This window comes from Hyperolius riggenbachi, chromosome 6 (assembly GCF_040937935.1).
Source record: "Hyperolius riggenbachi isolate aHypRig1 chromosome 6, aHypRig1.pri, whole genome shotgun sequence".
Lineage (NCBI taxonomy): Eukaryota > Metazoa > Chordata > Amphibia > Anura > Hyperoliidae > Hyperolius > Hyperolius riggenbachi.
Genome location: NC_090651.1, coordinates 375,774,785 through 375,786,864, shown reverse-complemented (window position 1 = coordinate 375,786,864; position 12,080 = coordinate 375,774,785). Strand labels below are relative to the sequence as shown.

General features: G+C 48.5%; 1 protein-coding gene across 2 annotated transcripts in view; it reads left to right on the top strand.

The window, feature by feature from the left end:
- Positions 1-12,080, top strand: part of LOC137521966 (uncharacterized) — a 77,060-nt gene that overhangs the window by 60,399 nt on the left and 4,581 nt on the right. For both annotated transcript variants that reach the window (XM_068241938.1, XM_068241937.1), the window contains 2 exons: positions 2,142-2,420; positions 6,465-6,699. In XM_068241938.1, the coding sequence (XP_068098039.1) occupies positions 2,142-2,420; positions 6,465-6,699 (514 nt within the window). The remainder of the gene's footprint in view (positions 1-2,141; positions 2,421-6,464; positions 6,700-12,080) is intronic.

Genomic DNA, 12,080 nt, shown 5'->3' with positions numbered 1-12,080 from the left:
GCCTATACTGATTGTAAATGATCGAAATAAAGGACAGGGGGCTCCGTCCAATATTTCGGTGGGCAGGCCCGTTATCCGTAGCTTACACCGCTGCTAAGTTCATGTACATTTGGCCCCACCCATGGCCACGCCCACTCACCTCATGGCCACGCCCATTTTTGCCGCGGCGCGCGCACATGTACCTCCCCGCCTGGTGCCCACAGGTGCCACTGATCTCCAAGGACCCTAGAAACGCCCCTGGTTATGGGGGAGGCATGTACGTAGGTCAGGTGGCTGCATGTCTGGAGGTGTGAAGGTGTGACTAGTGTTATGGGGGAGGCATGCACGTAGGTCAGGTGGCTGCATGTCTGGAGGTGTGAAGGTGTGATTAGTGTTATGGGGGAGGCATGTACGTAGGTCAGGTGGCTGCATGTCTGGAGGTGTGAAGGTGTGACTAGGGTTATGGGGGAGGCATGTACGTAGGTCAGGTGGCTGCATGTCTAGAGGTGTGAAGGTGTGACTAGGGTTATGGGGGAGGCATGTACGTAGGTCAGGTGGCTGCATGTCTGGAGGTGTGAAGGTGTGACTAGTGTTATGGGGGAGGCATGTACGTAGGTCAGGTGGCTGCATGTCTGGAGGTGTGAAGGTGTGACTAGGGTTATGGTGGTGGCATGTACGTAGGTCAGGTGCCGCATGTACCTCCCCGCCTGGTGCCCACAGGTGCCACTGATCTCCAAGGACCCTAGAAACGCCCCTGGTTATGGGGGAGGCATGTACGTAGGTCAGGTGGCTGCATGTCTGGAGGTGTGAAGGTGTCACTAGTGTTATGGGGGAGGCATGCACGTAGGTCAGGTGGCTGCATGTCTGGAGGTGTGAAGGTGTGATTAGTGTTATGGGGGAGGCATGTACGTAGGTCAGGTGGCTGCATGTCTGGAGGTGTGAAGGTGTGACTTGGGTTATGGGGGAGGCATGTACGTAGGTCAGGTGGCTGCATGTCTGGAGGTGTGAAGGTGTGACTTGGGTTATGGGGGAGGCATGTACGTAGGTCAGGTGGCTGCATGTCTGGAGGTGTGAAGGTGTGACTAGGGTTATGGGGGAGGCATGTACGTAGGTCAGGTGGCTGCATGTCTAGAGGTGTGAAGGTGTGACTAGGGTTATGGGGGAGGCATGTACGTAGGTCAGGTGGCTGCATGTCTGGAGGTGTGAAGGTGTGACTAGTGTTATGGGGGAGGCATGTACGTAGGTCAGGTGGCTGCATGTCTGGAGGTGTGAAGGTGTGACTAGGGTTATGGTGGTGGCATGTACGTAGGTCAGGTGGCTGCATGTCTAGAGGTGTGAAGGTGTGACTAGGGTTATGGTGGTGGCATGTACGTAGGTCAGGTGGCTGCATGTCTGGAGGTGTGAAGAAGGTGTGACTAGGGTTATGGGGGAGGCATGTACGTAGGTCAGGTGGCTGCATGTCTGGAGGTGTGAAGGTGTGACTACGGTTATGGTGGTGGCATGTATGTAGATCAGGTGGCTACAAGGCTGAAGGTATGGCTTGCAGCAAGGTGAATAGGATATGAGTGCCTCTGATCAGATTGTTCTTTTACTGCTTACAATGATGTACATTTTAATGTTTTTGAGAGCCACAAAAAAATGGCAAGGAGGGTGGCATTTGGCCCACGGCCTTGAGTTTGACACCTGTGATATAGAGCAGTGTTTCTCAACATTTCATGGGTATGTACCCCTTTTGAAAGCCTCTGCTGGCCAAGTACCCCCTGATATAGTAAGAACTATCTCAAGTACCCCTTGATACAGATACACTGAATAGTAGTACTTGATAATTGTTTCTAAACCGTTTCCAAGCATTTGCTATTGTTTTTAATTAGCTGAAATACTAGTTTGGCTGTTTAAATAGGATTTGTTGTTTTCTGAAACTATACATTTATTAAACTTAATTAAATACATCAAGCCCAAGTACCCCCCTGGACCCATCAGAAGTACCCCCTGGGGTACGCGTACCGCATGTTGAGAACCTAGGATATAGAGTAAAGAGTGGTTGGTGTAAAAATAAAAAGTGTGTGTGTGTAACCAGGCTTATGTGGTAAACTTAGAGATTACTTTAGCTTTGTGTTGGATTTCCTGACTTCTGGATGTTTGCTGTCAAATTTTCTTAACAGCCGCCCCATTCTGGCAGCAGTATTGGTTCTGTACACCCGAAGAAACCATCCTAAACCAAACATTAACCATCAGGAATCTAAACAAGGATGCCTCACAGAAATGTACGTTCACGCCTTCAGTCTTTCCATGCTATTTCAACTGCAGTAAATTGGAATCTAAAGTCTTCATTGCAAACGAGAGCTGTTTGGAAATGGTGGCATCTGATAATGCATCCCAGAAGTTTAATCTGGAGTATGGCAGAGGTCGGAATGGAAAACACCTTCCCCCAGTTCTTGGAGGTAAAGACTACGACATGACATGTGATTTGTTATGGTACCTGTCATAAGTGTTCACCTATAGTGATGGTCTTGTCTTGGAGAAGTCATGGAGAAGCATGTGATTTGTTTGGTCAGCTGACAGATTTGCAAAGCTCTGATTTGCTGTGACCACATCCTGCTTTAGCATATGGAGCAGGATTTTCCATAAGGCACTCTAGGCATGTGCCTACAGGCGCTTGATGATGGAAAGGCGGCTCACTTCCCTCCCCAAATGCCTCCCCCCCTTCCCTATACATGAGTGGTTACTCCTCCAGCTCTTGGCATTCCACTGATGAGATCTCCCTTCAGCTGGAGGCACCTCTAGCTGCGTACAAGAGGAATCGGTGCAGGAGACTTGGGCACAGGATACAGCCTGTATGGCTTATCCTGCTCCTGCACAAATTCCCATAGATGTTAAATACTATTCCCCCTCCAGGCCGCCATGGATGGGAGGGAATTAAATAATTTGGCTTCCGGCAATTACTGGAGGCTGAATTATTGTGTTTTATAAGTAACTTCAGCTCAGTCTTCTGATGGCGCTGAAGTTACTCACTGCTGCGCCCAAGTCTCCTGCGCTGGAATGAAAGTGTTCGCCTCTAGCTACCTAATACATACCCCCCAACAGTCCCGATTTCGTTGGGACTGTCCCGATTTGGGGGGTCTCTCCCGATGTCCTGTTATGACACCCCCCTCCCCCCCCCCCCCCAGTGTCCTGGGCGGCTGGGGGGTCAGATGTGCAAAAAAAATGATCGAGGCCCCAGCCGGCGGCTGTGGTGTGTGGGATGCGGTGTGTGGGATAATATTGTCCCTCCCTCCCTCTGAATGTGCCCCCCAGTGTCCCCCTGTATGCAGAGTTTAAGAGCGCAGCGGAGCGGGTAGTCTTACCATGCATCCTCGCGTACCGGGCTCTGTCTTCCATCTACTTCCTGTGACGTCACAGGAAGCAGGAAGCAGAGAACAGCCAGAGATGCCCGGTATGCGAGGATGAATGGTAAGACTGCCCGCTCCACTTATATATATATATTGTCTTGCCACTTAACTGTCCCTGCGGGTCTCACAATCAAATCTCTACTATAGTCATATGTCTATGTATGCATCGTCTAGTATATGTATCGTAGTCTAGGGCCAATTTAAGGGGACGCTAATTAACGTATCTGTATGTTTTTGGGATGTGGGAGGAAACCTGAGTGCCCAGAGGAAACCCACGCAGACACGGGGAGAACATACAAACTCCTTGCAGATGTTACCCTGGCTGTAATTCGAAACGGGGACCCAGCCCTGCAAGGCGAGTACGCTAACCACTACGCCACCGTGCTGCCTGACCTGACCATCACTAGTCACCTACAGTATTTCAATTTTTCTGAATAGTTCACTCTGAAAAAGACTTGGGATTAAGGCAAAGTATGGGTCAAGAATGGACATTTATTGCAGGATCCAGTTCAGGCCTGGAACCCAGTAGAAAGGGCAAAACGCTATCGCAATCGCTAGCGATTTGTGATAGCGTTTTGCAAGCGATTTTGGGAGTGATTTCCCTGCTCCAATACAAATCATTAGAATGGAAATGCTCCCAAAATGCTGCATGTAGAGATGAATCGAACCTCCGATTTTAAGTTCGCGAACCTCGAACGCGAACTTCCAAAAGACTTCAATGGGCAGGCGAACTTTCAAAACTTCAAACATTAATTCTGGCCAGAAAAGTGATGGAAAAGATGTTTCAAGGGGTCTAACACCTGGAGGGGGGGATGGCGGAGTGGGATACACGCCAAAAGTCCCCGGGAAAGAATCTGGATGTGACGCAAAGCAGCGTTTTATGGTCAGAAATCACATTGAATGCTAAATTGCAGGCCTAACGTGCTTTAAAACATCTTGCATGTGTATACATCAATCAGGGAGTGTAATTAGAGTACTGCTATACACTGACAGACCAAACTCACTGTGTAACGCACCCCAAACAGCTGTTTGTGTAGTGACGGCTGTGCTGGAGTGGTGCGCACCATGGCGAGAGTGCAGGCGATGGCGGTTTTCAAGCCCATATGGTCGCCGGGCTAAGGTAGCTTAATGATAGAACGACATTGACTGTCCAGCTGATCGAATTTGGTCTGTCCACAATGTCCAGCAATGACCTTATTATCTTGGGTGTGCCACTCCCCCCCCCCCTTCCCCCAAGACACTCAAATAGCCGTCCATCATTGCTTCATTGTGATACGCAAGCCCCTTCACCGCTGCAAGGTAATGATCACGAAGGGGAATTGACACATGTACATTTTGTTTTGTTGTTGCAGCCGCAGTTCAGCCAGAAAAAGTAGGCGGGCATGTACACGCACCAGAAAAATTATTATAGCGGCCGCTGCTAGCACCTTAAAAATTCAGGAATCCACCTGGTGTCCTGGACCCTGTTGGCGGTGGCGGAGAAGGCAGTGGCCTGCAGGCATAGCGTCATAGCAGAGACTATGACGGCAGAGCCCTGTGAGCGGGTCAGGAGCCAATAAAAGCAGCTCCTGACCGGCTCACAGGAACTCTGCCGTCATAGAGATAGCAGAGTGGGTGGCCCAGGTTCAATTGGTTAAAGGACCTCTGTCGCAAAAATCCTAAAAGTTAAAATACATGTTAACATATGCAAATAAGATGTACGTTTCTTCCATTGTAAAATGAGCCATAAACTACTTTTCTCCTATGTTGCTGTCACTTACAGTAAGTAGTAGAAATCTGACAATTCCGACAGATTCTGGACTAGCCCATCTTCTCATAGAGGGGTTCTCAGGGTTTTCTTTATTTTTAAAAGCACTTAGTGAATGGCAGTTGCTCCGTCCAACTGCCAAAAAAGTGTGCAGCGAGCAGGGAGGCTGGCCAGCATCTTTATATAAATCTTTTTCAGGGAATGTCTTTATAAAGAATACAGGCCATGCTGAGAATCCCCTATGGAGAGATGGACTAACCCAAAACTTGTGGGTAATGTCAGATTTATACTACCTACTGTAAGTGACAGCAACATAGGAGAAAAGTCATATATTGCTCATTTTATTCAGGAAGAAATGTACTTCTTATTTGTATGTGCTTTAAATTTTAAGATTTTCGCGACACGTCCTCTTTAACCTCTTGAGGACTGCAGTGCTAAACCCCCCTAGTGACCAGGCCATTTTTAATAAAATAGGCCACTGCAGCTTTAAGGCCACGCTGCAGGGCCGCACAACACAGCACACAAGTGATTCCCCCCCCCCTTTTCTCCCCACCAACAGAGCTCCCTGTTGGTGGGATCTGATCGTTCCCCCCATGTTTTTTTTTTTTTTAATGAATAGTATTGTTAGTGTTTTTTAAGTAAAAAACACTGTTTCTTTAAATGTCTTCCCTCCCTCCCTCCCCACAGCCGGCCAATTATGGCGATCGGCTGTCATAGGCTTCTGCCTATGAGAGCCGATCGCTCTCTTGTCCCCCAGGGGGACAGCCGCGTGACACGGCTGTCCCCAGTACAGCGTTGCTGCCGATCGCAGCGCTGTACATGTAAATAGATGGCGATCACGCCATCTAATAGCCGCTCGGAGACTGAAGGCGGGGCGTAGCTCCGCCCCCCCAAGCATGAGATGCGTGCGAAGCCTGCGCGCGATCTCCTGTTTCCAATAAAGGCTTGTTCCCTCTATGTTAGTTGTCCTGCTGTTTGATGAAGCGGATGGCGGACTCAAAATAGACAGGACTTATTAACCCATTCCAGTTGAATTTCATTGCTATTCATGGTAAACAGCACACCCCGGAATGGCATTGGATCCGGTTCTGGAGCCTGTGCATCCATCAAGGTACCAACCTGGCATAGTGTGAACCCAGCCTAAATAGGAATCAGCTGGGTTATGAGTTAATAAAGATAGATAGATAGATAGATAGATAGATAGATAGATAGATAGATAGATAGATAGATAGATAGATAGATAGATAGATAGATAGATAGAGTAGATATGCAAAACAACAGATAGATATTGCAAGCTATGTTCATAAAATGCATATAGAGTACAATCATTTACTTTTTCTTTTATTCAGGTCTATTGAGTGAAGAACAAGTAGGGGCAAAAATACAGCAATATACAACGAGTGGACAAGAAAACAGAAGTCTCTCAGTGAATACACATTCCAGCAAATCAACTCCAACATCTCCAAAAAGTAGCAATAAGTTGGACAGGCATCTTCACTTCACTTTGCGCTTTGCAGCATTTGCAGTAGCAGTGTCTCTTGTGTTGTTCTTGGCCTTTGCGTCCTACTACATTTCTAGAAAAAAGTAGGTCCTTCCAACTTCTGGACTTATGTTGTAACAGCTGTTGACATTTGCTAAAATGCATTCCAGCAGTGAATACTTCTTGCTAGGCAGGTACCCTGGAGACTTCGGTCTCCTCAATGAGGACTGGGTGGATGGTGGGAGGGTGTTTCTTGAAGTCTACGATCAGTTCAATGGTCTTTGCCATGTTTATTGTCCTTGAACCAGTTGCAGATCCTCTCAATATCACTATGGTAAGCATAACACAGGGTAGGGACACCAAGAGCCAAATATAGTGCAGTATGTACTGGCAGTTGAAATGAAGTATGATAGAGTAATGTACTCAAAAAGCAGGGATACCTCAAAAGCAACCACTGTATAGGCAGGTGGGGAGATTGGACCTGATCCCACTCAGGATTAACCCCCCTGGCGGTATGATTATTTCCGGATTTTAGGGTCTTTTTAAAAGGTTTCATACCCTAAAATTAGGAAAAAATCATGTCACCAGAACGCCAGCAGCAGCCCCTGCTCTCACTCACCTCTCTGGGCTCCAGCGCTGCAATTTTATCTCCGTCCCCCGGGTGGCTCTGTACCTCTTTGGTGAGATCAATGACGGCGATCTCACCAAAGTGATTTAGAGCCTCGGGGGACAGGAAGTAGAACGGCTACCGATGTCTGGATCCCCTGGCAGGTGAGTAAAAGCCCCTGTCGCGCAATACTCTGCATAGAGCTCCCAGCGGCTAGCCTGAACATAGCTCGGGATTACCGCTAGGGAGGTTAAGAAGTCACTCTCCGTAGATGAGGATAAAAAGGGGTAACAACCCATCTACCAGGGGTGGACTTGATATAGAGCAGTATGGATAGAGGGGAGGAAATAGTACAAAGCTGGGAGCTGCGTGCGGGGATCGCAGAGGAAGGTGAGGTTGTAACTACCTGTGCCTGCTCCCCCCACTTCTCCTCCCAGCCCCCCCCCCCCCCCTCCACTCATGCCACTCAATCTGGCTGAAATGGCCCTGGGGGCGGGAGGCTCATGGCTGGAGCACCCGGGCATAATGCATCCGGGGCACCATAGCTACAGGTTCGGGGCGTGGCCTCGGATCCAACCCCCTAGCGACACACATGTTGTCAAGATTCAGGAACACTAGGGTGGCATGTTGCCTCTGTTGGGAACGCATTATTCACATGCAATAAAAAAATGATCGTTGAACACCTGCAACAGGCCTGGATTTACATCCCAGGAGCCTATAGGCACAGATGTTCTGGCACCTAGAGTTTGCTTTCCACAAACCTCCGCCACACCGTACTGCAAGTGTGCTAGCTGTCCCGGCTGTCACTTCTCCCTTACTTCCCCTGCCCGGTGTAGGCAGCCACAGGTGCCCCTTAATATTGAGGGTACTTCTGGCTACCTAATGCTAAATGGCTAGAGGTGCCCCCAAGTATTAGGTAGCTAGAGGTGCCCCCGACTGAAGGGAAATCTTGTCAGTAAAACGCCAAAAGCTGAGTGAGTTATTCTCATTTCTCATTTATGCTCCACACAGGACTCTGTAAAAGTAAATTGGGAGGGAGATAATTTAGGAGGGGATGGGTGCTGCCTTTTCATCATCAGATGCCCGTTGGCATGAGCCTACAGTGCCTTATAGCCAATTCGGCCCTGCCTGTATAGTTAAAAAGAACTCAGCCAACATGTGAAATTTCAATGAATTATTCCCCTAAATAAAAAGTTAAGGCCAATTTTGAAGGACAGTTGATACAGCCCTCTTATGGTTCACTAAACCAAAAGTGTGCATATTAACCATTGACACAAGTGTTGAATTATGCCCATGCCCACCTGGAGTGGTAGATCTTAATCCAATACTAGTGAACGGATAAAAACAAGGAACACCAAGAGCCCCAATAGTGTAATATGTACTGGTAAATGGTTACTAGATAGAGTAAATATTAATACTCACAGACCAGGGTTACCATTAGGCAACCACTGTAAAGGCAGGTGGGGAGATTTTCCTGACCCCACTCAGGAATAAGAAGTCGCTCTCTGTAGATAAGAAAAAAGGGGGTTCAACCCTCCACACAGGGTGGACTCAATATTATGCAGGAGAACAGAGGCGCCAAAAGGATAAAAGGAAGCTAAATGAGCTTAAAAACCAAATTCTTGGTAAATAGAGGAGGTAGTGGTGGACTTACCTCCTCCAAGTAGACACACAACGACTGTAGTAAAGACAGTCAATATATTTTATTCATGAACTCCAAATATGCAACGCGTTTCGCAGGTTTGATCCCGCTTCATCAGGCAATAACAACGGAGCAATAGCATATGTGGTCAGTAGAAGAGCCAGTGGAAGGTGCCTGGCTCTTTTACTGACCACATATGCTATTGCTCTGTTGTTATTGCCTGATGAAGCGGGATTACTACAGTCGTTGTGTGTCTACTTGGAAGAGGTAAGTCCACCACTACCTCCTCTATTTACCAAGAATTTGGTTTTTAAGCTCATTTAGCTTCCTTTTATCCTTTTGGCGCCTCTGTTCTCCTGCATAATATTAGTGAACAGATGATGAGATGTTGGAGGAGCACCACAACCCTACATCATGAATCTAGAAATGTTACTGGTTATAAACAGTGTAACCCTGGACCATGCTGTCATTGGTCAGAAGTGATAGCCAATTACCTCCAACTACCATGGATACACAAATATAAGCCCCACCCACAATGTGCTTATACTGCATGGCAGCCCTCCAAAAATCCAACTGTGCCTGCTGTTGATCAGTAGCCACTCCTCCACAGGCCAAAGCGTAGGCTGTGCCATGCTATAACCCCCCCGTGCAGAGCGCACTTCCAGCAGTCAGTGGCTGTGCATCCCCCTTCCTGCCCGAGTGCTTCCCCCTCATCGCATGCAGAGAGGAGTGTATTTCCACTGGTCAGCAGCTGGTCCCTCCCCCACGCCATATGCAGAGTTTAGCAGAGCATACATGTACCATTGACTCAATCGTTGGCCTTCTCTGTTGCACTTGAAGTCTCACATCTCTATGACGCTCTACTGTGGCACACCTATTGACCTATTGAGAGGCGCCACTTAAGGGGACCATAGAGATGAGACAACAGAGAGAGCTGAAGAGAGACCCCAACTGAGCGAACAGGTGAGTCAACTCTACAAGCAGGGCCGGATTTACCATAAGGCACTGCAGGCATGTGTCTATAGGCACCTCATGATAGAAAGGCGGCTCACCCCCCTCCCCAGGCGCCTCCCTCCCTCCTTCCCTATACAGAGTCCTGATGAGAGTGTAAATAAGATGTTACTCACCCAGCTCTTGGCATTCCACTGATGAGATCTCAGTCAGGGGCACCTCCAACTACTTAATATTGAGGTTTCTATAGCTACCTAATATTGAAGGTACTTCTGGCTTCCTAATACTTAGGGGCACCTGTAGCTAAGTACGCTGGGCAGTAAGTAATGGAAAAGTGACAGCTGGGCCAGCCAGCACACTTGTGGTGCAATTTGGTGGCGTTTGTAGGTTCAAAGTGGGTGGAGTCTAAGGTGCCAGGACATCTGTGCCTATAGGCTCCGGTGAGGTAAATCCGGGCCTGTCTACAAGCATGCTCTGCTCCACTCCGCATATGGGGAATGGCTGCCTAATAGTGAGGGGGGCACATCTAGCTATACTGGGGTGGGGCTACTAGGGTACATCTGGCCAATTATACTGGGGAGGTGGTTACCTAATATGAGCTTTACTGGGGATGAGATGCCTAATAGGGGTGGCATATCTGGTTAACCATACTGGGGAGTGGGGCTACCTAATACTGGGGCATATCTGTCTATCTATGCTGAGGAGGAGGGCCTACCTAATACTGGGGCATATCTGTCTCTCTATGCTGAGGAGGAGGGCCTACCTAATACTGGGGCATATCTGTCTCTCTATGCTGGGGAGGAGGGCCTACCTAATACTGGGGCATATCTGTCTATCTATGCTGGGGAGGAGGGCCTACCTAATACTGGGGCATATCTGTCTCTCTATGCTGAGGAGGAGGGCCTACCTAATACTGGGGCATATCTGTCTATCTATGCTGGGGAGGAGGGCCTACCTAATACTGGGGCATATCTGTCTATCTATGCTGGGGAGGAGGGCCTACCTAATACTGGGGCATATCTGTCTATCTATGCTGAGGAGGAGGGCCTACCTAATACTGGGGCATATCTGTCTATCTATGCTGAGGAGGAGGTCCTTCCTAATACTGGGGCATATCTGTCTATCTATGCTGAGGAGGAGGGCCTACCTAATACTGGGGCATATCTGTCTATCTATGCTGAGGAGGAGGTCCTTCCTAATACTGGGGCATATCTGTCTATCTATGCTGAGGAGGAGGGCCTACCTAATACTGGTGCATATCTGTCTATCTATGCTGTGGAGGAGGGCCTACCTAATACTGGGGCATATCTGTTTATCTATGCTGGGGAGGAGGGCCTACCTAATACTGGTGCATATCTGTCTATCTATGCTGAGGAGGAGGGCCTACCTAATACTGGGGCATATCTGTCTATCTTTTCTGGGGAGGAGGGCCTACCTAATACTGGAGCATATCTGTCTATCTATGCTGAGGAGGAGAACCTACCTAATACTGGGGCATATCTGTCTATCTATGCTGGGGAGGAGGGCCTACCTAATACTGGTGCATATCTGTCTATTTTTTCTGGGGAGGAGGGCCTACCTAATACTGGGGCATATCTGTCTATCTATGCTGGGGAGGAGGGCCTACCTAATACTGGGGCATATCTGTCTATCTATGCTGAGGAGGAGGGCCTACCTAATACTGGGGCATATCTGTCTATCTATGCTGAGGAGGAGAGCCTACCTAATACTGGGGCATATCTGTCTATCTATGCTGAGGAGGAGGGCCTATCTAATACTGGGGCATATCTGTCTATCTTTTCTGGGGAGGAGGGCCTACCTAATACTGGAGCATATCTGTCTATCTATGCTGAGGAGGAGGGCCTACCTAATACTTGGGCATATCTGTCTATCTATGCTGAGGAGGAGGGCCTACCTAATACTGGGGCATATCTGTCTATCTATGCTGAGGAGGAGGGCCTACCTAATACTGGGGCATATCTGTCTATCTATGCTGAGGAGGAGGGCCTACCTAATACTGGGGCATATCTGTCTTTCTATGCAGAGGAGGAGGGCCTACCTAATACTGGGGCATATCTGTCTATCTATGCTGGGGAGGAGGGCCTACCTAATACTGGGGCATATCTGTCTATCTATGCTGAGGAGGAGGGCCTACCTAATACTGGGGCATATCTGTCTATCTATGCTGAGGAGGAGGGCCTACCTAATACTGGGGCATATCTGTCTATCTATGCTGAGGAGGAGGGCCTACCTAATACTGGGGCATATCTGTCTATCTATGCTGA